At 39.1% G+C, this 26,739-nt stretch overlaps 1 protein-coding gene across 1 annotated transcript in view; it reads left to right on the forward strand.

Moving 5' to 3' along the window:
• Positions 1 to 25,945, forward strand: part of tmprss7 (transmembrane serine protease 7) — a 73,714-nt gene extending 47,769 nt beyond the window's left edge. Inside the window, exons 15-18 of the mRNA XM_051926590.1 lie at positions 13,728 to 13,899; positions 17,792 to 18,060; positions 21,563 to 21,699; positions 25,784 to 25,945. Coding sequence (XP_051782550.1) covers positions 13,728 to 13,899; positions 17,792 to 18,060; positions 21,563 to 21,699; positions 25,784 to 25,945 — 740 coding nt within the window. The remainder of the gene's footprint in view (positions 1 to 13,727; positions 13,900 to 17,791; positions 18,061 to 21,562; positions 21,700 to 25,783) is intronic.
• Positions 25,946 to 26,739: the final 794 nt, after the last annotated feature.

Consider the following 26,739-nt stretch of genomic DNA (forward strand, 5'->3'; position numbering starts at 1 on the left):
TTTTTCTAGCGCTGCTATGTCCTTTTTATAGCACGGAAACTAAAACTGCTGTGGGACAAGCCCCGGACACAGACAGGCAGACATGTTATTTTTGCACCACCACACATTTATTTACACTAACTATTATTTACACAGTCCTTAAGTGCACCACAAACCCCAGTCTTCCCCAAAGTCCAGGCCAACCACACTGCCTCTTCGGACCGCCTCCTTCTCTCTTTCTCCAACCTTGTCCTGCTTCCACCCGACTCCAGCCTTGAATGAAGGGAGGCGGCCCCTTTTATCCATATCCGAATGTGTTCCAGGTGTGCACCGGCAATCCCGCGGACACGCCCCAGTGTGGCGGAAGTGCCTGCTGTCCTCCCAGAAGCACTCTGGGTGTTCTCTCTCTTCTTCCCCTCAGCACTTCCTGGTGTGGCGGAAGTACTGGGGTCCAGGGTCCTTCAGGCGGGGGCATATCCCCTGGCGGTGACCACAGGCCCCTACAGGGTTGGGCTTCCAAGCCCTGTACCCGTGGCCCCCAATACAACCAGGGCAGACGCCCCCTCGTGTTCTGGAGGAGGTATGAACCCTCCTCCTGTCTTCCTGGGCATCCCGGCCGAGCATGAACCCCAGCCGGGCGCCACACTGCACACAGTACTCCAGATGAAGCCTCACCAGTGTGTTATAATGTTTGAGCAGAACCTCCTTGGACTTGTACTCCATACATCGTGTTATACTATATAAAGAAACATTCTGTTAGCCTTCTTAAAGGCTCTGAACACTGCCTAGACATTAATAGTGTAGAGTCTACTTATGACTCCTAAATCCTTCTCATTAGGTGTGCTCTTGATTTTCTGACCACCCACTGTGTATTCAAACCTAACATTTTTACTTCCTATGTGTAATACTTCACATTTACTGATATTAAATTTCATCTGCCACAAATCTGCACAAGCCTGTGTGCTGTCTCTCTGTAACGATTCAACAAATTACCTGCCAATCCACCTATTTAGATGTCATCTGCAAACTGAACCAACTTGCTACTTATATTCCTATCCGAATCATTTATATATTTTAAAAACAACCAATTTCAATTTAATAGCTTCTTTTATGTCTGATGTAATGGGAAGTTTTCTTTTACTTTTTAAATGGCTGTAATTTTTTTCTCAAAATACAGGCTATGTTGGAGAACTGCTTTTCAATTTGGAGCCTTACAGATTTACATTGTTTGAGAACAATAGCACTCCTTCATAAACATATATGGGTCGGTTGCACTTTGCTCTAAGCTAGGGGTGATCCTGTGCTGGTCAGGTCTTCATACGTATTTACGGTAACAAGACTAACTTTCTGGTTTAGCACTGTTACAGTTGGCTCCAGGACTGTAGACTAGCAGTGGACCAAGACTAAGACTAAGTGCAGTTGCAGTGTGCTCACTAACGTAGACCACCTTGTGAGCTGGTTAAATAAACTTAGTACAGTGGATAATGTTACAATTTGAATTCTACACACATCAGACAGACTCTTACAGACATGACAAAGCACATATAAGCTATTAAAAATGTGGAAACCATATTTTATATTTGGACTGAAGTATAGCGTTATACTATATCAAATAAATTTACAGTAACTTGAAGCCATAGAAAAGACAAGAGATGCATGGAAATATTTATATTGTGTACTATGAGGAATTGAAAAATATGGATCAACATACATTTAATCATTAATCTTCAGTATAAAGTCACAGCATCAGTGTTCCTAATTAAGAAACTGCTCAGCCACTGGTTCAGAAAGTGCGTATTGAAAGAGTTTCTTTCATAAAGCCGGTTTCTTCCATACTATATCCCTTTGAGGGTTGTGAGGGTGTTTCTTTGTGAGTGTCCTCCAGATCAGATATGATATCTCTCACAATATGCATTATATAGCACCTGTGCTCTAGTGTGAAGTTTGTGCTACAATGAGACATTCTTTGTAAATACTGTCCTGCATCTGACTAGGTATTTTATATGCTTTAGTAAATATTTGATTAATTCAGGTGTTAGGAAAAGTTGGGTGCATTATGAATTACAACTCTTTTGTGTTTACATAATTGGGAAATAAGTTACAGCAGGACCATATTAAGAGCTCCACTGGCCCTAGTGTGTCACACATATATATTTACACTCCATGAATATCACATGTAAAAATAAAAAAGGCCAGGGGGTGGTCTCCCTTGGAGATTTAAGTCAGCAGTTACCAGGATGTTAGATCAAGGGGCTGTGAAATAATGTACAAGTAACCATGTACATGTATTCTGTGGAAAAGCTAAAGGTACCACGGAAACAGAAAAATACCAGCATTACTATATGCCAAGGATCCAGGGTGTGCACCCACATAATAATAATTCATTACATTTATATAGCGCTTTTCTCAGTACTCAAAGCGCTATCCACACAGGGAGGAACCGGGAAGCGAACCCACGATCTTCCACAGTCTCCTTACTGCAAAGTAGCAGCCCATTTGTTGCAGAGAGACAATTACACTATATAATAAGTGTGTCTGCATGTATTTATATATATATATATATATATATATACACGTATATAATTATGGCTCCACCCGTGTAGTAGTGAAACAGGACAGTGAGGTGGGCCCTGCCTGGCTCCCCATTCCTGACGTTATACTTCCCGCTCCCCTCGGCCCGCTGTCTCTGTCTGGGATTAGCGCAAATATATTGCTTCTGCAAGTGAACTATGATTCTTAGCACAATGAGAGAAGTCGCAAAATCAACCGGAATGTTCAAGCAAATTATAGGAAAAAAAACCCGATCTAAATCCATTAAGTGGTTCTCTCATTCACTAGCTCAGTGGAGGTAAGGTAACCCCGAGGCTAGCGCATGAGTGAGGAGGGTCCTGCCCACCTCCCCTCGGCCTGCTGCGTGTGTATTGGATTCACACAAATAAAATCGGTAGTGCAAGCAAACTGTGATACATAGCTCAATGAGAGAAGTTGCAAAATCAACCCGAATGTTCAAGCAAATAATAGAAAAAAACCCGATCTAAATCCGTTTAGTAGTTCTCTCGTGAAAAGCAAACAGACATACAGACAGAAGTTGGATTTTGTATATATAAAGATAAAATATCTATCTATATATATATATATATATATATATATAATATAAATGAAAACATAATTCTAATATGAAATATTGGGGGAGTTTATGAAGTTGCTTCTGTTTGCAGGTCAAATTAGCAGCACAGGCTGAGTAGAGTTTTGTTTTTTTTTTTTTATCCAGACCTAAAAACAGGTTTTAGATATAGAGCTTGCTTAAATATTTATATATTTTTCAAATGGAGGCCACCCTACAAATGATGAAGGGATAGTATAGCGTAAGCATTGGCAATTTATAACCTTAACTTTTTCTCCATATTATATCTTCTGCTGTGAAATCAGTAACACTAAGGTCTGCAGTGAGGTTGTAATTTGGTTCTGAATGAGGATGATTTTCTGAAGCAAACATAATTGGAAATGCAAGTGAGATGATACAAAGTGTAAACAAATTACGGTTTCTGTCTGGTAGCCGTCTGGAGTTTTTTTTTTTTTGTTTTTTCTGTCCCCCCTGGCCATCGGACCTTACTCTTTTTCTATGTTAACTAATGTTATCTTATTTTAATTTCTTATCTTATCTTTTATTTTTATTTTATTTTCTTCATTATGTAAAGCACTTTGAGCTACTTTTTTGTATGAAAATGTGCTATATAAATAAATGTTGTTGTTGTTGAGTCAAAATAACAGAAGTTAGAATTTTACTTGGGATAGAAGCTTAAATACTGAATGTATTCGTTTTAGAATTTAACTACGATTATGTCATAGGGTGATGTGTGTTAGGGGTCCATGGCATTGTGCAAGTTTTGGGTACAAACTGTGCATTAAGGGACAGCGGCATTTAGGTGCATGTGGTAGTGAATCTGAGTGGTTTCAGGGCATTGATGGGGAAATTGGCTGCATTCAAGTGCAAACCCATTCATTTCAGCTACTTTCCTCATTAGAGCTCTGGGGATTGTAATTAAAGTATCTTCACCCACAGAAGTGTAAAGGATCCTGAGAGACAAAAGGAAATAGATTCTGGAGGTTATAAAGGAAAGGAAAAAAAGTGTGGCAGGATTGTGGCAGAGCCAGTGCTGTGGAGAGGAGGCAAGCGGTTAGGGGCGATGCCCTGTGTGGAGCAGTGGTGCTCTGGGGGTAAGGTCACTACTGCTCAGCAACCAGGGAGCAGGAGCAAGCAACTGCTCCAAGAAACCCTACAGACACCAAGGGATGGCAGTGGAAGAAGGGAGCAGGGCTTGTGTGGTCCCTACATACCCAATGGATGGCAGCAAGGACACATACCAGATAATAGTTGACTGCACTTTCCTCTCGCTGAGCAGAATTAGAAGGATGTACTGATGCTCATGATTCTTTTAGTGGACAATTTTCAGACTGTTTTGTAAACCTTGACTTTTCTCTTTTTATGGATACATAATCTATAAAAATATAAGTGTGAGAATTCTTGAAAGATACAAAGTGAGTACAATGAACTTCTCTTACCTTGCAGTACCCTCTCATGAAAATATGTTTCTTTGGTGAAACACTGTTGTCAGAGCTAGTAAATACTTCAATCATAGTGTATAATTAGTGGGAAAGTATATAACACATCATTAGGTAAAGGGTACAGTCCCAATAAACAATAAAATCCAGGTGCAAAGGTTTTTGCCTGATTCATGTAATAGTTCAAAAAATTCAACAAAATCTCTTTTTCCCTGCATTGATGTAGGGAGAGAACCAGCTGACCACCTGAGATCTCTTGCAGCTTACTTTTTTTTTGCTCCTCCACATTTGTGTTACATTTTTTCTGGAACTGTAAGTTTATTTTCTCCTTTTTGGAATCTATAGGTTGGTAAAATAAAATAAAAAATAAATGAAGAAATATGCCCCAATACCCCAAGAGTGTGACATCAGTATTTTTTTCTCCAGAAATGATAGGAATCAAGAGGTACAAAACACAAAAAAAGTGAATAATGTTATTTACAAACAGTTTTATGCATTAAAGTCTTTCAATTACTATAGTTGAACAACCCCTCACTTCTTGTTAAAGATCCTCTAAATATACAACGATCATACTGTTCATCTCTATATTTAACACAAATGTCATATATTTGGGGTAAAAATCTTAAACAGTTTAATGAAGCTATGATTCCATGTATAATATTGTGTACTCCTTCAGAATTTCTTGCATAAAAACATATTATTTACTATATTTTCAAGAAAGGCCAGAGAATTTACTAAAGTCATTTCCAAGCTAAAAAATAGGTAGTAGAAGAAGCAATGTGGGAGGAAAGGAAATTATTCTTTAAAAGTTACATTTATACAGTGAAATGATTCATACAATGAAATACAAATACAAGTTTATGAAAATAATCTGGAAATTTGGGGCAAAGTAGCACACTACCAAAGTAACTGTTGGATTTATAGACATTTTAAAACTTAGGCTAAACCCATAATTGTTGAGTTGTTTTTATTCTGATGAGAGCTGTTGATAGGCAGTTGGGTTTGAGGACAGTAAAAAAGGAGAAAAATGATGTAAAGAAATTACTGATTTTTAAATTAGACAGATAAAACAGTGGGATATTCAGGAAAACATAAGGTATCCAATAACATTCTAATTTTTATTTTTCTACACTATTTTAAGATTTTCTTAATTATGCATTTAGAAAGACTTCATGAAATTAACCTGATATACTGTCTTGAACTAAATATTCTGTGCTAAACACTATATTTTCTAAGCTAATCTAATCTAAATGTATAGCCTTTTAAATGATATTACCAAATTACCATATGAAGAGTTTTTGAAATTCTTTGTAATCCAATTTAAATCTTGTTCTCAATTATAAAATCAAGACTCTTTTTCAAATTCTCTGGAATATCTTGACATCTGCATTGTAATACTGCATGTACTAAATTCCAATTATTAAGCTTAGAAAAATGCAATACATTAAGTTTCACCCTTCAAAGCACATTTAAAACAAGATGGACATTCCATTTAAAAATACCTGGCATTTTTGGAGCAGAAACTGCTGAAACATTAAGCTGTTAACTGCTGTAATCACTGCTAGTCAGTTTCCCTAATTCTGCTTCTCAGACTTGAGAAAGACTTCTTTATGTAAGGCAAAAAACACAGAAACTAAAATTATTTGTAATGATTTTGACATGGCTCCCTTTAAACTTTATAGAAAAGATTAGAATTAATGAAAAATGGTATTGTGTAGCAGGAAAATCTACTTATCTGTTGTAAAGAATGCTACAGCATAGAGATAGTGTATATTTTAATGCATTTTCCATTACTACAAAAAAAATTTTAAACAACGCTTTATGAAGAAATGTATAAATAAAAAACATGAGGTCATTACCATGAAAATGAATGGAATAGCACTCTGTGATGGACTGGCGCTCTGTCCACAGCTGTTTTTTTGCCTTGTGCCTTTGATTCCAGGATAGGCTCTGGCCTCCTACAGCCTTGAATTGGATTCAGTTGACTTGAGAAAGTTATGTTATGAATATAACATAAAAAATACACTGAAGGTTTAAAGTACTACAGTTCATCAATTTTTAACTTCTTTATTCAGTTTAATGTAACATAGGTGTGACAGGTGTCTGGTCACACTTACAGGTAATCTAACCTAAACACCGCTGAAATATTCAACTACGCCTCCCAGTTTTATTAAGAGACTGGGAACTCTGGAAATTTACCGATAATAGCTCGTAGGTTTCTTTAAATTGAGTGTTGAGTAAACACACAATGAAAGACACAACAGTAATTTTAGGAAAAGCAACAGTAACTTCTACTACACAAGACAATAAAGTACATTAAAAAGATAAATGAACATAAAAATGTAACAATATCAGGGACTCTAAAAGTCCATTAAAAACATGAAGAGGAAGACAGAACTTTTAGTGGTGCAGAGTCCAGTTTGAGCACTGTGTTACCCCAACAATTAATCGTCCAGCTGTCCATGGATGCTCTGTGATTACTGGACACTCGTTTCCCAACAGAAATTCTGTCAAATCATTGAATCCCTGTCAGCGTCTCTTCATCATTCTTTTTTTCCACACTCTGAGCTCCTTGTGTTACTGCGACCTAGACACACCTCACCCAGTGTACAAAAAATGTCCCCCTCTGACATAGGACTGACTTCTAACCAAGCAGCATTTGGAACAAGGCAGGGTATAAACCGCAGAAGGGGTGCCAATCCATATTATAATGTGTCCATCCATCATCCAACCCGCTATCTCCTAACTACAGGATCATGGGGGTCTGCTGGAGCCAATCCCAGCCAACACAGGGCACAAGGCAGGAAACAAACCCCGGGCAGGGTGCCTGCCCACCGCAGGGTGCACGCACACCCACACACCAAGCACACACTAGGGACAATTTGGAATTGCCAGTACACCTAACCTGCATGTCTTTGGACTGTGGGAGGAAACCGGAATTCCCGGAGGAAACCCACTCAGATGTAAACTCCACACAGGGAGGCCCCGGGAAGTGAACCCAGGTCTCCTAACAGCGAGGCAGCAGCGCTACCCACTGTGCCACCCTATTATAATGTGTGCTCATTAAAAAAAAAATTAAACATAACTCTTACAGATTTATTAACTAATGCTGTTCAACAATTTAGATGGATGGGTGGATCTAAATTAATTATTTATTAAATATATTAATGTGTACTGCATGTAAAAAGTGCAAAAAACACAAGCAAAAATCTGGAAGCTAACTCATCCTTTAAGCATGTAAAACAAATGATGTAATATAGTACAATGTCAACCTGACTAAGGATCCACATTGTTTTCAAAAACTCATCGGAAACTTCATAAGACTTTGTTAGACAATTATCTTATCAAAAGATCTTGACTATATTTTGTTCTCCTCCCTTGCTAAATGAATTTTAGCCTGGAGAGGTCTATTCATTTTTTTACATTTAAGATGTCTCACTGAAAGGTTTTCCAATGCTGTATCAGTCCTAGTGTCTATATAAGCACAGGGAATTCCAGTTTCTGTATTACATCTTGCCTGAAGAAAGGGCCTGAGTTGCCTCAAAAGCTTGCATATTGTAATCTTTCTAGTTAGGAAATAAAAGGTGTTATTTTGCTTAACATCTCATTACATCCATAATGGCTAACACGGTAAAACACTCTAGTACTTCATTTGTTTGCTGTAAAATGTAACCAAATGTGTAAATTTAAGGTGTGAAAAGTTATGACTTGTGTAGTAAACTCACCCAAATTAAAGGAATATTTAGATTCTGCTATTTTAATATTTTGGTTAAAGTTAATTTAGGTAAAATCTGCTCTCTCAATATAAATCTACTTTTTGCCCTTAAACATCAAAATTAACTTAGTAATTCTATGGGCACAAATTGCTAAGAAATTTCTGTATAAGCTTAAAAAGCCATTTCTAAGGTTATAGAACCCCAGTGAACCACAGTTAGAATTATGAAATTCACACAAAATAAATTTTGGATAGAAATTTTGCAATGATGGATCCACCAAAAGTGCTCCACAAACAAAGCATAAAGGTGTTATTGAATGTTTAATAGACTAATGTCTTTTGAATTACAGTCTGCTCTTGCCTAATGGAAGGATACTGGATAAAAATGGAATCTTAGTCAGATTATGGAGACGGAAACCACTTCTCGCCAATTTGAATCTGGATGTTTACCTAAAGCTTGCCAAAATTCACATGCATCATCCTCAAGATCCCTAGAACAAAATTCTGTTGACAGATACCTTAAAAGTGGAAATTTGTAGTCTGGCGACTGTTATCAGCGTATATGGAGAAATCTAACATTGCATAAATACTTCATTTCAAATGTTAAGCATGGCGATGATAATGAAATCGTTCAGGATTGTATTGCATCAAAAAAATGATCAGCTTAGCACCACTAAGGAAACCATCGGTTTTGATCATAGAATTCTTCAGGAAAACATCACGCCATAAGCATGTCTCATTCAGCACAACAGGTTAAAAAAATAACATCTGAACATTTGGAATTTATTTTTATTTTTTTAAATTAATTTTATTGTAATAATTCCATACAAATACATCAATTTTTACAAAAAATAGGATTGAAAACAAATCAAACCCTATCCCTTGAAGGAGAGCATGGCCAAAGGAGTAATACTTAAAGCTTGTAAACATACCTAAATTGTTGAGTTTAATAGGGCAATAAAGATAAATGGAGAAGAAAAAGAAATGCGGAGATAATTCTTATTCTAAAATATTATTGATTAGATCCTGCCAGGTTTTGAAAAAGTTCTGTACAGATCCTCTAACTGAGAAATAGATTTTTTCCAATTTCAAATAATATAAAACATTGGTCTGCGGTGGGTTGGCACCCTGCCCAGGATTGGTTCCCTGCCTTGTGCCCTGTGTTGGCTGGGTTTGGCTCCAGCAGACCCCCGTGACCCTGTGTTCGGATTCAGCGGGTTGGAAAATGGATGGATGGATGGATAAAACATTGGTTACCCACTGACTTATTAGAGGAGAGTTAGGATTCTTCCAATTTAACAAAATAAGTCTGTGTGCCAAAAGTGTAGTGAATGCAATCACAGTTTGTTTGTCCTTCTCCACTTCAAATCCACCTGGAAGAACACCAAACACAGCTATTAATGGGTTAGGAGAGATTGTGACACCAAGGCTGTCTGAAAGGCTCTTAAAAATTTTGGTCCAAAATGATGTTAATTTGGTGCATGCCCAAAACATGTGACCCAGTGAGGCAGGAGCTTGGTTGCAGCGTTCGCAGGTTGGATCTTGCCCTGGAAATATTTTGGACAGTTTTAAGTGAGACAGATGTGCTCGATATATAATTTTGAGTTGAATAATTCTATGCTTTGCGCATATGGAACTCAAGTGGATTCTCTGCATTGCTACCTTCCACTCCTTTTCTGATATATTAATTAAGAGATCTTTTTCCCATTGTCCTCTTGAATCTTTGAAAGGAAGGGACTCTAATAAAAATTTATATATTGCAGAAATGGTGTCTAAGTCCTCGAAATTGAGCAGTATTTTTTCCAGCATGGTGGAGGGTACGAGGTGAGGAAAATTGGGCAGGTTCTGTTTAACAAAGTTTCTAATTTGAAGATAGTGAAAGAAATGTGTAGCTGGAAGGTTGAATTTGGAATGTAATTGTTCAAAGGATACAAAGATATTGTCTATGTAAAGATCTCTGAGCAATTTAATCCCAACGCTTTTCCAGATATTAAAAACTAGATATGTTTGCGAGGGTTGAAAGATTTGGAATTTCTTAGTCAAAGTCCAGACCTAAACACCATTCAGAAATCACACCAAAGACCTGAAACATGTAGTGTACGCTTAAAAAATTGTAAAGGTTAATGAACTTACACACACCTATAGGTGTCCACAGCACTATGAGTCTTATCAATAATAACTTCAGTAAACAACAGTTATTACTGCTAAAGAAAGTGTTGTTGAGTCCAAAGTGGGCAATCACATTTTCTCATGGAGAATAGGTTATTGTGAAATTCTCCTTAATAAAAAATAAGTATCTGAATTGAGTTTTATTTATTCTGTCAGGCGCATTTTCATCTACTTTTAGGCATTAGTTAAAGATTTGGTAACCTCCATGCATCTATCCTTTGCTGAATCTTCCTAATCCAGGTAAGGGCCTTGGGAGACAGATTCAATGAGAGCAGAATCAGGCACAAGGCATTAAATTGGTTGGATGACTTATCAGTACATCACAAGGGAAACTTATTAATATACTCGCACATACTCTACAGGGTCAATATACAGTCACCAATTTGCCTAACATGCATGTCTTTTTCATGTGTGAGGAGAAAATCAGAATACCCAGAGAAAAACACATGGAGACACATGCTGAACATTTAAATTCCACATAGAAATTGCCAATAATTCAGCATTAAAGAGGTAAGAAGTAGTAGACAGGGATTCAAATTTTTCACAGAACTGCATCTTGTATGAAATCGTTAACTTTACTTGCTTATCACTACCTCAAAAAACAAGTTTAAAAGAAATGTTTAAAAACAAAAACTATGTTGGTGGACTTATTTCAACAACCCAAAAGTGGCACCAGAAAGACTGGAGATTATCCGAGCTATAGGAACAAAAAGAGGAGAAGCATTAGGTGGCAGTGCCAATCCTTGCTTATGGGTGGAATTACAAATAGATGAGCCCTCAAGTTGTCTCCCAATTGCACAAGTGTGACTCTCTCTCTCTCTCTCTCTCTCTCTCTCTCTCTATATATATATATATATATATATATATATTGTGGCAAGCAGCTGGGGGTGGTACCCAGCCGGGACGCCCAGAAGGACCGGAGGAGGGCTTATGCCTCCTCCAGACCATGAGGGGGCGACTGCCCTGGTGGCTTTGGGGACCACAGGAACAGAGCTTAGAAGCTCAACCCTATATGGGTCCCGTGGTCGCCGCCAGGGGGCGCCCCGATGCCTATGGAGCCCTGGCCCTCAGCACTTCCGCCACACCCAGAAGTGCTGGGGGGAAGAAGACCAGGGACACCCAGAGTGCTTCCGGGTGCGCAGCCAGTACTTCCTCCACACCAGGAAGGGCTGGCAGAAGCTAATCGGGAGGCATCTGGAGCACATCCAGGTGAGCTTAAAAGGGGCCGCCTCCCTCCATTCGATGGCTGGAGTCGGGTGGAAGAAGGAAGGAGCTCGGAGGAGTGGAGGCGGTGAAGAAGGCATTGTGCTTGAGAGGCCTGGACTTTGGGGTGATTGGTGCTGCAGCACTGGGTTGTGTGCTTCACTTATTGTACATAGTTGTAAATAAACGTGTCTGGAGCATTTAAAACCATGTCTACCTGTCTGTGTTCGGGCTGTTTCCCATAATATATATATATATATATATATATATATATATATATATATATATATATATATATATATACTGTATATATATATATATACAGTGGTGTGAAAAACTATTTGCCCCCTTCCTGATTTCTTATTCTTTTGCATGTTTGTCACACAAAATGTTTCTGATCATCAAACACATTTAACCATTAGTCAAATATAACACAAGTAAACACAAAATGCAGTTTGTAAATGGTGGTTTTTATTATTTAGGGAGAAAAAAAAATCCAAACCTACATGGCCCTGTGTGAAAAAGTAATTGCCCCCTGAACCTAATAACTGGTTGGGCCACCCTTAGCAGCAATAACTGCAATCAAGCGTTTGCGATAACTTGCAATGAGTCTATTACAGCGCTCTGGAGGAATTTTGGCCCACTCATCTTTGCAAAATTGTTGTAATTCAGCTTTATTTGAGGGTTTTCTAGCATGAACCGCCTTTTTAAGGTCATGCCATAGCATCTCAATTGGATTCAGGTCAGGACTTTGACTAGGCCACTCCAAAGTCTTCATTTTGTTTTTCTTCAGCCATTCAGAGGTGGATTTGCTGGTGTGTTTTGGGTCATTGTCCTGTTTCAGCACCCAAGATCGCTTCAGCTTGAGTTGACGAGCAGATGGCCGGACATTCTCCTTCAGGATTTTTTGGTAGACAGTAGAATTCATGGTTCCATCTATCACAGCAAGCCTTCCAGGTCCTGAAGCAGCAAAACAACCCCAGACCATCACACTACCACCACCATATTTTACTGTTGGTATGATGTTCTTTTTCTGAAATGCTGTGTTCCTTTTACGCCAGATGTAACGGGACATTTGCCTTCCAAAAAGTTCAACTTTTGACTCATCAGTCCACAAGGTATTTTCCCAAAAGTCTTGGCAATCATTGAGATGTTTCTTAGCAAAACTGAGATGAGCCCTAATGTTCTTTTTGCTTAACAGTGGTTTGCGTCTTGGAAATCTGCCATGCAGGCCGTTTTTGCCCAGTCTCTTTCTTATGGTGGAGTCGTGAACACTGACCTTAATTGAGGCAAGTGAGGCCTGCAGTTCTTTAGACGTTGTCCTGGGGTCTTTTGTGACCTCTCGGATGAGTCGTCTCTGCGCTCTTGGGGTAATTTTGGTCGGCCGGCCACTCCTGGGAAGGTTCACCACTGTTCCATGTTTTTGCCATTTGTGGATAATGGCTCTCACTGTGGTTCGCTGGAGTCCCAAAGCTTTAGAAATGGCTTTATAACCTTTACCAGACTGATAGATCTCAATTACTTCTGTTCTCATTTGTTCCTGAATTTCTTTGGATCTTGGCATGATATCTAGCTTTTGAGGTGCTTTTGGTCTACTTCTCTGTGTCAGGCAGCTCCTATTTAAGTGATTTCTTGATTGAAACAGGTGTGGCAGTAATCAGGCCTGGGGGTGGCTACGGAAATTGAACTCAGGTGTGATACACCACAGTTAGGTTATTTTTTAACAAGGGGGCAATTACTTTTTCACACAGGGCCATGTAGGTTTGGATTTTTTTTCTCCCTAAATAATAAACACCATCATTTAAAAACTGCATTTTGTGTTTACTTGTGTTATATTTGACTAATGGTTAAATGTGTTTGATGATCAGAAACATTTTGTGTGACAAACATGCAAAAGAATTAAGAAATCAGGAAGGGGGCAAATAGTTTTTCACACCACTGTATATATATATATGGCCTTTATTGCTTAACATAGATGTCTTTGTTATTTTAATAACCATTAAATGAAATGTATGCAAATGTGAAATGAAGCAATATGTTTTTGAAAGGAGTAAATTACCTTAAGAAGGGAAACTTTAGATGAAACTTTTTGTTTCAGGCTGTGGCAGTAAATCACAAGGGAAGAGCCGCATTGTTGGTGGTGCCAATGCAGACGATGCAGAGTGGCCCTGGCAGGTCAGCCTTCATTTTTCAGGAACTCTATACTGTGGAGCATCAGTCATCAGTAAAGAATGGCTTCTGTCTGCAGCCCACTGCTTTGGCACTGAGAAGTAAGATTTAAGTGTGCATTATTCTATCATTTTTCTTAACACAAAAATGTTTTTTGAAAAGATTTAATATAATTATTTTCTATTATTTCATGCACTGCCAGTTAAAGACTCCTGGTGGTAGAAGACGTAGAAAGAACAAAAATAAATAAAGTTACTATTTTATTTTGTTTTATCAACAAAAGATTAATGATCACTCCATAACACTATGCAAATTATATTTTTATATTATTTGCTACACATACACACATACCTATATGCACACAGTATAGAATATAATACACCTCTGAGTTGTGGAGGGAAAAGACAAGATTGTTATTGACTGCACCCCCTCTCATCCTGGAGTGGTATTGCATTCTTGAACCTCTCCACATGAGTTAGATGAGTCTGACAACATGGCATACTGGGCACAACTCTAAGTTGTGGTAATATATGGTCTTCAGATTAACAATAAGCAAGAGGTGTTATGACACTATTATTTAAAGATTAAACAGAATAGCAAAGGAACATTTTGAACCTAATAGAAAAACAAGATTAGTAAAACACTGCAGAAACTAACGGAAGGTCAAAATAACACTTTAAGCTACCAAAGAAAACGCTGGTATAGAATTCACAGAGTTCAATGATGTTAAGATAATACAATAGCACAATGTTTTTTATAAATAATTTAATTCTACTAGGCCAATCCGATTGAACATATACATTTAATTTATTCACCATTCATAAGTTAATTCACTACCAATACTTTCAATATTTGCCTTATAATAAATCTGAAAGCCAAGCTCTGTTCACTTGTTTGACAGAAGCACCGTAGATCGATTAACCATTAACCGAGGAAACGTGAATTCAAATACTAGTTCAAAATAGATTAATTGTGACACTTTTTCATTCAGCTAAATGTGACTAGGGAACTCAAATTCAAATGGTGTTTAATCCAAACAGTTAGGTTTTATAGATAGATAGATAGATAGATAGATAGATAGATAGATAGATAGATAGATAGATAGATAGATAGATAGACAGACAGACAGACAGACAGACAGACAGACAGACAGACAGACAGACAGACAGACAGATAGATAGATAGATAGATAGATAGATAGATAGATAGATAGATAGATAGATAGATAGATAGATAGATAGATAGATAGATAGATAGAACTTTATTTGTCCCCAAGGAGAAATTTGTCTTTTTTATCAACAACTAAATATAGTACACATTATTCAGTTAATACTGTGACTCAACTTAAATATTCACTGTTACATGTATAGTTTTATCATGGTTACCATGTGAGAATAGAAACAATTCTGAAGGGTATATATTTCTTTTCATTGCATTTAAAGGCCTCCTTTCTCAGTGCAATATAACAGAGAATCACTCCTCACTCTTTCTAGGTGAATGACAACAAAACATATTGAGAAAATAAAATAAAAACACAGCTATGGGTCAGACCCCCAAACTCAGATTTTCAAACCAGACAGTGGGCATGTCTCTACAAAGACAGCATACAAGATTCACATGATGCTTGAAGCATTTGCACTCAGTAGTGATTCTGATATATTCCTCAAACTTGCAATTACAAGTCAACAATTTTTACTTCTTTTGAAAAAAAGTTTTTCAGTTTTATTTCAATGGAGACATTGGCCAAATTACACTTAGAAAATAAGGCATTCTTAAGACTGAGATACAAATAAAAAGAAAAAAGGAAAAATACCCAGCAGTAACCAACCATGGACAGGGCATTAGGAAACCATAGGGCAGACCAAAACACACAAGAATTACTTCTGCAACTGTGCTTAATCAGAATTTTCAGTGTGCTTTACAAATACTGTGTGGCTTTGAAATGTGGAAGTAGAGCAGGAAGGACATTGTGCAGCACTAGTGTTTCATGTTGCTGCCTTTCCCCTGGCTTTAAATTATATCCCAGGCCATTTCTTTCTTAAGTCTGTATGTCCTTTCTGTGTCTGTATGACCTATCTGAGTGTACTTTAATTTCCTGACACTTTTCAAAGACATGCAGAATTTGATTGGCAACTTCAAACTGGCACTTTATGGTGTGTAACAAACTGTCTCCCAATTTTCTCCCATTGAAAGGATTTATACAGTAGGGATACTTTTTAAACTTATATAAAAATGTATTAAGTTCCTATACTGTTTTTGCTTTCAATGTTTGAGTAATGCTCCACAAGAAATCTATTAACTAAATAAGGCAAAGAAATCATAAAAAACATGTATATTGTTTAAAACAATACACATGCAACAGTAAGCATTTAACCATAACAATTTCAACAGTTCCTTAAAGCCTATACATAATCCCCTAGTTGTATTAGAACACTAGAACAATGTAGACAAGAACAGGCCATTCAGCCCAACAAAGTTCACCAATCCTAGACACTTCATTCTTCTAAAATAACATCAAGTCTAGTTTTTGAGGTTCTCTAAAGTCCTACTGTCTACTACACTACTTGGTAGCTTATTCTATGTGTCTGTAGTTCTCTGTGTAATGAAAAATTTCCCAATGTTTATGCAAAAATTACCCTTAACAAGTTTCCAACTGTGTCCCTGTGTTCTTGATTCATTTTAAAATAACATTCTCAAACCACTGTTGTAATATCCTTCATAATTTTAAACACATCAATTATGTCTCCTCTTAATCTTTTGCTTAAACTGAAACTGTATTATCTAAATGATTATGAGACTAATAAAGAACAGCAACAATAAACAGTTCAATAATACAATACAAATAAAAAAAAATACTTTTCCCATAAAACAAGCAAAGATAGATTTTTAATTTGTTTTTATAACAGCAGTCTCGTACTTCTCTTCCTTCTCTACATGTTTTAATCCTGTGTAAAATTAACACCATCTTCATAATAGAGTTGTGATTGCAAAACGAACTACTTTGGCCCCAGTAGTTCAAAGGTCTCAGTATTATTAAATGCTTTTTTTACTGCGCAGTTTTCCTTCTAATGGAAAAAATACATTTGAGACATATGTTCAAAAATAAAATAATACATATACAGGACAATGAGAAAGACAATAAAGTAAGGGTCGGATAAAATATATTTTTATGTGGCTATGCTACAAGATACTGTAGGAATATTTGTAAGTGTTGTGGGAAGTAGCCCGGACGCAGACAGATGGACACCATTTTAAAGTCCACCACACGTTTATTTCCCATATTTACAAGGTCCATAAGTGCACAACCCCAGTGCCTCCAGCACCAATCTTCCCAAAGTCCAGGCCTCTCTTCCAGTGCCTGCTTCCTTCAGGCCACCTCCACTCTCCTTCACTCAGAACCTTGTCCACTCCTCGCCCGACTCCAGTCATCGTTTGAGGGAGGCGGCCCCTTTTATACATGCCCGGATGGGCTCCAGGTGCTTTCCCGACACTTCTCTGCGGACACTCCCCTGTGTGGCGGAAGTGCCGGCTGTGCTCCCGGAAGCCCTCCGGGTGTCCTCAGTCTTCCTCCCCCCCAGCACTTCCTGGTGTGGCGGAGGTGCTGGGGGTCCGGGCCCTTCAGGCAGGGGGACGCCCCCTGGCGGTCTGGAGGAGGAATGAGCCCTCCTGCTGTCTTCCTGGGCGTCCCGGCTGGGTGCCACCCCCAGCCGCGTGCCACAGTGTGTATGGTGAAAGGTTTGGATCCTGCCTTGATAATGCAGCCAGTGTAGGCCCAAGCTAAATGCAACCCTGTATTGAAATAAATGTGTTTGAAAAATAAATGTTTTTTAAAGTTTATAACATTTTTTGGTAAAGGAAATATATATTGAGAGCATGTACAGTATTTGGTTACTAGCAAGATCTATGGACTAAAAAAATCAATGAATGGTGAATTTATTTTTTGTGTTAAAATTATTAGTTTATTTATTTTATGTACGCATTTATTTTCATCAGGTTGTCTGATCCTCGGCCTTGGCTAGCATATCTTGGAATGCGAGTTCAAGGAAATCCAAAATTTTTTTCAGAGATACGCAGGATTGTTGTTCATGAATACTACAATTCTAGAAGCTTTGACTATGATATTGCGCTGCTACAGCTGAAAAACACATGGCCTAAGTCCCTCAGTTCAGTGATACAGCCAATTTGTATCCCATCTATTATTCAATCAGTGCAGTCTGGGGACAAGTGCTGGGTGACAGGCTGGGGAAAGAAGTCAGAAGGAGGTGAGTAGTGACATTCCAGAATTTCTATTTTCTATGAAATACAATTTTAAATAAGAAAACTTTAAAAAATATTTAATAACTCATGTGTACTACAGTACACAATATACAGTATATATTAATGAGTAATAGCTGCCACATTAATTTTAATACTATTATTACCAGTTATCAGACTAAGTCAGAATTGAAAAATAATAAAATTTCCTTTGTTTTAAAACATTAAGTATTGAAATTCAGTTCAATAATATAATTTATTATTCCCTTTTTATTTGATTGACGTGAAAGTTAAAATAACATACATATGGTTAAAATTGTGTTAATATGCTATACTTAATATCAAAAACATTTTACTCAATTCATTCTATCTTAATTCAGAGCAATTAGATAAAAAGGGCCAAGGAGGTCAGGTGCAGTGTGAGTTGGGTAGTGGCCGAAGGCGGGGACCTTGGTGGTCCGATCCTCGGCTAAAGAAGCTGGCTCTTGGGACGTGGAATGTCACCTCTCTGAAGGGGAAGGAGCCTGAGCTAGTGCGCGAGGTCGAGTGGTTCCGGCTAGATATAGTCGGGCTCACCTTGACGCACAGCTTGGACTCTGGAACCAATCTCCTTGGGAGGGGCTGGACTCTCTACCACTCTGGAGTTGCCCCCGGTGAGAGGCACCGAGCGGGTGTGGGCATACTTATTGCCCCCCGACTTGGAGCCTGTACATTGGGGTTTACCCCGGTGTACGAGAGGGTAGCCTCCCTCCTCTGTTGTTTGTGCGTATGCACCGAACAGCAGTTCAGAGTACCCACCCTTTTTGTAGTCGCTGGAGGGCACACCTTTTGGGGACTCCCTCGTACTGCTGGGAGACTTCAATGCTCACGTGGGCAATGACAGTGAGACCTGGAAGGGCGTGATTGGGAGGAATGGCCTCCCCGATCTGAACCCGAGTGGTGTTTTGTCATTGGACTTCTGTGCTCGTCATGGATTGTCCATAACGAACACCATGTTCAAGCATAGGGGTGTTCATATGTGCACTTGGCACCAGGACACCCTAGACCTCAGTTCGATGATCGACTTTGTGGTTGTGTTGTCGGACTTGCGGCCACATGTCTTGGACACTCGGGTGAAGAGAGGGGCGGAGCTGTCAACTATCACCACCTGGTGGTGAGTTGGCTCCGATGGTGGGGGAGGATGCCGGTCAGGCCTGGTAGGCCCAAACGTGTTGTGAGGGTCTGCTGGGAACATCTGTCAGAAGTAGCTTCAACTCCCACCTCCGGCAGAACTTCGACCATGTCCCGAGGGAGGTGGGGGACATTGAATCTGAATGGGCCATGTTCCATGCCTCTATTGTTGAGGCGGCTGACCGGAGCTGTGGCCGTAAGGTAGTTGGTGCCTGTCGTGGCGGCAATCCCCGAACCTGTTGGTGGACACCAGCGGTGAGGGATGCCGTCAAGCTGAAGAAGGAGTCCTACCGGTCCCTTTTGTCCTGTGGGACTCTGGAGGCAGCTGATAGGTACCGGCAGGCCAAGCGAAATGCGGCTTCGGTGGTTGCTGAGGCAAAAACTCGGGCATGGGAGGAGTTTGGGGAGGCCATGGAGAACGACTTTCGGACGGCTTCGAGGAGATTCTGGTCCACCGTCCGGCGTCTCAGGAGGGGGAAGCAGTGCAGTGTCAACACTGTGTATGGTGGGGATGGTGCGCTGCTGACCTCAACTCGGGACATTGTGGGTCGGTGGGGGGAGTACTTCGAAGACCTCCTCAATCCCACTAACATGCCTTCCAATGAGGAAGCAGAGCCTGGGGACTTGGAGGTGGGCTCCCCCATCTCTGGGACTGAGGTCACCGAGGTGGTCAAAAAACTCCTTGGTGGCAGGGCCCCGGGGGTGGATGAGATACGCCCGGAGTTCCTCAAGGCTCTGGATGTTATAGGGCTGTCTTGGTTGACACGTCTCTGCAACATCGCATGGACATCAGGGACAGTGCCTCTGGATTGGCAGACTGGAGTGGTGGTCCCCCTCTTTAAGAAGGGGGACCGGAGGGTGTGTTCCAACTACAGAGGGATCACACTCCTCAGCCTCCCTGGAAAAGTCTATTCAGTGGTTCTGGAGAGGAGGGTCCGTCGGATAGTCGAACCTCGGATTCAGGAGGATCAGTGTGGTTTTCGTCCTGGTCGCGGAACAGTGGACCAGCTCTACACCCTTAGCAGGGTCCTGGAGGGTGCATGGGAGTTCGCCCAACCAGTCTACATGTGTTTTGTGGACTTGGAAAAGGCGTCCGACCGTGTCCCTCGGGGAATCCTGTGGAGGGGTGCTCCGGGAGTATGGGGTACCGGACCCCCTGATAAGAGCTGTTCGGTCCCTGTACGATCGGTGTCAGAGCTTGGTCCGCATTGCCGGCAGTAAGTCGAACCCGTTTCCAGTGAGAGTTGGACTCCGCCAGGGCTGCCCTTTGTCACAGATTCTGTTCATAACTTTTATGGACAGAATTTCTAGGCGCAGCCAGGGTGTTGAGGGGGTCCGGCTTGGTGGACTCAGGATTGGGTCACTGCTTTTTGCAGATGATGTTGTCCTGTTTGCTTCATCAGGCCGTGATCTTCAGCTCTCTCTGGATTGGTTCGCAGCTGAGTGTGAAGCGGCTGGGATGGGAATCAGCACCTCCAAATCCGAGACCATGGTCCTCAGCAGGAAAAGGGTGGAGTGCCCTCTCAGGGTTGGGAGCGAGATCCTGCCCCAAGTGGAGGAGTTCAAGTATCTCGGGGTCTTGTTCACGAGTGAGGGAAGAATGGAGTGTGAGATCGACAGGCGGATCGGTGCGGCGTCCACAGTGATGCGGGCTCTGCATCGATCTGTCGTGGTGAAAAAGGAGCTGAGCCATAAGGCAAAGCTCTCAATTTACCAGTCGATCTATGCTCCTACCCTCACCTATGGTCATGAGTTATGGGTAGTGACCGAAAGAACGAGATCGCGAATACAAGCGGCTGAAATGAGTTTTCTCCGCAGGGTGTCTGGGCTCTCCCTTAAAGACAGGGTGAGAAGCTCAATCATCCGGGAGGGCTCAGAGTAGAGCCGCTGCTCCTCTGCATCGAGAGGAGTCAGATGAGGTGGCTCGGGCATCTGATTAGGATGCCTCCTGGATGCCTCCCTGGTGAGGTGTTCCGGGCACGTCCAACCGGGAGGAGGCCCCAGGGAAGACCCAGGACACGCTGGAGGGACTATGTCTCCTGGCTGGCCTGGGAACGCCTTAGGATTCCCCCGGAAGAGCTAGAAGAAGTGGCCGGGGAGATGGAAGTCTGGGCATCTCTGCTCAAGCTGCTGCCCCCGCGACCCAACCTCGGATAAGCGGAAGAGGATGGATGGATGGATGGATAGATAAAAAGAAAGTCACCAGTAGTTAAAGAAAAGTTTATTTATATAGCTGAACACAGTATATTAAGTGAAGCTTTCATTTTAACATGATATAATTTGATCACATACTGCAAGAACTACCGTAACCTCACGATAAACCTCTTGGTTTACCAACAGATAGTGAAAGCCCATCAATACTACAAGAGGCTGAAGTGGAAATTGTTAGCCAGACAGTATGTCGAATGAGGTATGGTCCACTATCCTCACGTATGATTTGTGCTGGAGTGGCTTCAGGAAAAAAAGATGCATGTCGGGTATGTTTTTTTACATATGGTTTAGACTTTCAATTTAAAAATTCAGCATTTAAACCTCCAACAGCGACCTTCAGAAGTATTCTGAACCTTTGAAAGGTTTCCAGTGTTGCATTGAAAATAATACTTATACATCTTGTTTCAAACCTTTTAAAATTTATTTCCCAAACTGTTTCTTTAGAATAACAGTTTATTGTCTTTTACAACAACAATATTTCATTTGAGGTGGTAGGTTAAGTTTAGTTTATCAAAAAAAGGCAGCCACAAAACATAAATAGCTTTGTTGCATTCAGAAATATTCTGCAAGTCTGTATTTCTCCATTAACAGAAAAACAAAAACGTGATTTCTAAGCTAAAAAATATCTTTCAAAACTTTTATAGATAAAAGATAAACTGCACACCTACATGTGGAACAGAACTTAGCTATGACAGTTAACCAAACAAAAAGCTGAGAAAAACCTGCTTAGTCTATACTCTATGATTTTGCAAAATTTACAACTGTTAAAGCCTTTTCTGCTATCCTGTTTATTTTGGTTTTTCATTTTCTGCATTTAGGTACTTGTTCAATGAATAATGTAGTATGACTGTAGGCCTAAGTGCTTGAGATTTAGATGTGAGTCAGTTTTGCTACTAATGTAGCACCACTATTACAAATGTTGTAAGATAAAATTAAGAAGAACAATACTAGATTTTTCAATAACTGTTACTCTTATTATAATTATTCTTTATTTAGCATATAAATACTGTTACCACCCAGTTTCAGGAGACTAGGGTAGAATCTGACCCTGTCACTATCTGTGTGAGGTTTGTACATTCTTTCTGTGTTTGTGTGGGTTTTCTCTCCTGGTACTCATATGTTTCTATTATGTGGCAAAGGCTAGGCTAGGTTGATTGTGAGAGTGTGAGTATGTATGAATGCATCCTGTGATCATCTGGGTCTTTGTCAATGTTTGATTACTTCTTTTTGACCAATGCCTTATGAACCTTAATTGAACTCAAAACATATAGAAAAAGCATTATTATGTATTTTCTGGCACATCACTTTAACCAAAATGATTTACAATAAAAAGAAAATCTATGTACATGCTATATGTTTCACTGTTGGTCAGGAAACCACAAATGTAAAATGCAATGGAGAATATAATTTTAAGAAGAAGAAGAGCTCAAGAAACTTAATACTACAGTTACTGTAACGTAAAAATGTAACAACAGTGCAGTTAATTGATGGTTGAAAGGATCAATACAGTTGCAACTATACAAGAGAAGACAGAAATCATTAAAAAGTTAAGCAAATCTAAAATGTTCTGTGTGTGTGTGTTGAAGGAACATCTGAACATCAACAGACTAAGAGGCGATATAATGGTAATGGGAAGTTTTGTTGCACACCTTGGCATTACAGGTTTAGAAACTGAGTACATTTTATCATATCCAGAAAGTTTAGACACAATTATTAGGCAGACCAACAAAGAATGGCACCTCCTTGGATGAACAAATAGAATGGTCAGACACTGGAGGTAGTAGAAGGCAGAGACATTCAGGCATTTGTTGGTCAGTAAAAGAAGTTTGATGTGCATCCTATCAGTAACTGGAAGCCCAGGGAGACAGTGAAGCAGGTTAGTAGTGTAGTTAAAATAACAAATACTAGAGCATTCTTAATGAATTGGAGACAGACTGTACTTGCTGGATGCCCAGCTACAACAGAACTGCAATAGTCAAGCCTAAAAAAGGAAACATCCAGAACAATGACAGAGCAGTAATCTACTGAAAAACCTATGATTTCAAGTTTATGATAGAAAGAGAGAAATAGGGAGTGTTCAATAACTGTTGGATAATGTTAAGAAAAATGTGGTGTGTGTTTATATTGTGCCAATGCAAAATTTGAGGTCTATTCAATGTAAAAAACAAACATTACATTAAAAAAAATCATTCTTGTCCATGTAATTAAAAAAATGTATAAGCTACAAGTTCTTATGAATACAAGTGAATAAAAAGTGAAATCAAAAAACTTTATGATCTAAAAAGGGGTGTCTGATCCTTCACCTTTTAAAGCGAACAGCTTTATCTTTATTCAAAACATACTACATACAGCCTACAATGACTGCTAAAATTTTCCTAAATATTTATATACCTAGCTTTAGCTACACATTGGCTATATAAAGTTGATGTCTATTTTGGACTAAAGACAGAGCCGAAAAGAGATCCAGAGAATAGTGCAATTAAAATCTGTAGCCTGGCGTATGACAATTGGAAAACCTGAGAAAAATGGGCAATTCTTCAATATGGCACATTCATACCCTCATCTTTCAGAATCTTTTTCTTTGTATTGGTGATAAACCCATATTTTTCAGCCAAGGGCTAGTCAAGGCATCAAGACTCTATCATGAATCTGGACTAGGAACATTCCAGTTACTGAGGTCCAGGTTTTCTGTTCCTCCTTCTTTCTTCTTTCAAACCAAGACAGTCCTTTATAACTATTCTTGCTTGTTATCTCCAAACTTTAAGTCAGTGGCAGTAACTGCATCTGCTAGACCTCTATCTTTCTTTGCAGTCTTCTCCCACCACCTCCAATCTCAACTTCTGTGGAAAGCTATACTTAACAATATGTCTGCATTTTCTAAAAACCCAAATTCTCAGCAAACACAGCTTAATATAAACTGCCTGTACCTTACCCCACATAAACTTTATGCTATGTATTTGGCCATGTATCCCATCTGCCACTTGTATCGTTTAAATGTCCCTAGCACTTTTTCCACATGTTTTGGGATTGTCCTCCTGTCTTTGCTTTCTAGATTGATGCTTCTAATTTCATGTACTCTATTATTTAGCAGAGGCTATTTGATCTGGATACCATTACTGTAAAGTTCATTGTAGTCTCTTTCAGGAAATCGCCTGACTCTCTTTCTCTCTGTTTAAGCTTCTGGAAATCCTCTTTCTTTAATCTAGTCTTACTTGAACTTTTGGTTGCATGTATCAATGGATCATCTGGCTCCTATATAGGTGAAGGGTCAAGCTGTTGTGCATTTGGTGGGGATCGGGTTAGCTGCAACCTCTCTCAACAGTCTACATTGGCATCAATAACTCTCAGTTCTTAAGGGATCCTTTTTCCAGAGTAACTTTGGGAGGGTGGTGTGAGGGAGTTGCTATAGCTTACTGTTACTGCTGATTTTTTATGATTTTATTATGATTAATGTGCATAAACCCTTGGTCAGCATTAGGGCTTACAATGGGAGACTAAGGTCGGGGTGAAACATGCACTGATTTCCCAGGTTGGTTGCTAAAAATGAATTAAAAATCCAACAATTTTTTAGAATAAACTATTATGTAAAAACTGGGAAGGAATTAAATTTTATTACTTTAGTGGGAAGGCTAAATGGGGGGCACTTATATGAATCTGTTAATTATCAGTCCCAAGGTCAGTAGCAACACAGCACCTGTTCAGCCATGGCTAAAACCATAAACCCCAACTAAGTCCTGGGCGCAATACACTCAGTCAGCCCTTCAGGCATAGTTAAAGCCATAACGCTAACTAAGTCCATGCTGCAGACTCCCTCAGTTCCAGCTGCCATTCCATACCTGTATAAATTGAGCAAACCGCATGAGTCTTGTGGGAAAAGCACCTTTCTTATGTGGATATTTAATTAAGATGTGTGCTGACTGCAGGCTGCTGAACACCATTCTTTACACCAATATATAGGAACACAGCACTGATGAAATGAAGGAAAAACATTTGCAATAATAGCTGAGCATGCCCCAAAAATGTGGCTGATCATGGAGAGGCTACTGGTTTTAAAAAAAAATGTTGCCCTAATTGTGTATGCAAGATTTTAGCTTGAAGCAATCAATACACCAGTAAATGTTTTTGCCATCTTAATTGAACTTGATGATTTGATTGCTGCAGGCATTGTTAAAATTTTATTGGTACCCAAGAGGATATATAAGAAACAACTTAAAAGTCAGGGCTCAATAGTTACATACCAACAGTATTTATTTTCCAAAAATGACAATTGCTGCAATAAAATATAAAATGTTTAATCTGAAACTGTACTTTAAATGACTGATTATTTTTTAATGTTTCTCTTTTTCACAGGGTGACTCTGGAGGTCCACTATCATGTCCAGAGAAAAGTGGTGGAAAGTGGTTTTTAATAGGCATTGTTAGTTGGGGTGTAGGTTGTGGAAGACCTAATCTTCCTGGTGTGTATACAAGAGTATCAAAGTTTGCTTCCTGGATTCAGAATTATGTCGTCTAACTCAAATGGTTAGAGTATAGAATAAAACTTATATTTGTATTACTGTACTTATGTTTGTTTTTTAAATAAATAAATATGAAATATTTCAAAATTAATCTTATTATTTTAAATATATATTGTACTACTTACAATTTTTTTAACTAAATAAATATTTTTGATTATTTACTATAATTAGGTCTCTCCATGTTTGTGGGTTTTTCTGTAGGTACTGTAGTTTTCCTCCCACATTCTGAAAAACGTGTGTCTGGTGACTCTGGGATTTTCTTAAAGGTGCATACATTAAGTTAATAATATATTTACTTTGCATATTTTGATATACTAAAATCTGTATCAAAAACCAAGTTATAATTCAGAAGTGAATTGTACAATTATATGTTTAAAACTACAAACTCAATGAACTTAGGGCTATGGTCTCATGTGCCACTAGGTTTTGGAGTTGGCAAAACAAAATCCACAAAATGTACATTTAAATTGATCAGCACCATTAAAATATTTCAAATTAACCCAAAAAGAAAAAGAAGAGTAACATTTCACTTACTCCTTTTTCTTTTGTCTTAAACAGACCTTTGCTTATGGAATATCAACTTAGCAGCAAACCTGGCAATGTTTACATGTTTGTTCCTGATCAAAAACATGAACTGTTGAAATGACTGATTGGGTCAGGAAATAAATATGTAAATAAGTAGGAATTTTTAACATTGCATGACAATAGCCATGTCATTATATGATATCTTCTATTAACAGCCACAGCCTCAGAATACATATTTCACAGCCAAAAGAGACACAAAGGGGCT

Source organism: Erpetoichthys calabaricus, chromosome 4, assembly GCF_900747795.2.
Source record: "Erpetoichthys calabaricus chromosome 4, fErpCal1.3, whole genome shotgun sequence".
Taxonomy (NCBI): domain Eukaryota; kingdom Metazoa; phylum Chordata; class Cladistia; order Polypteriformes; family Polypteridae; genus Erpetoichthys; species Erpetoichthys calabaricus.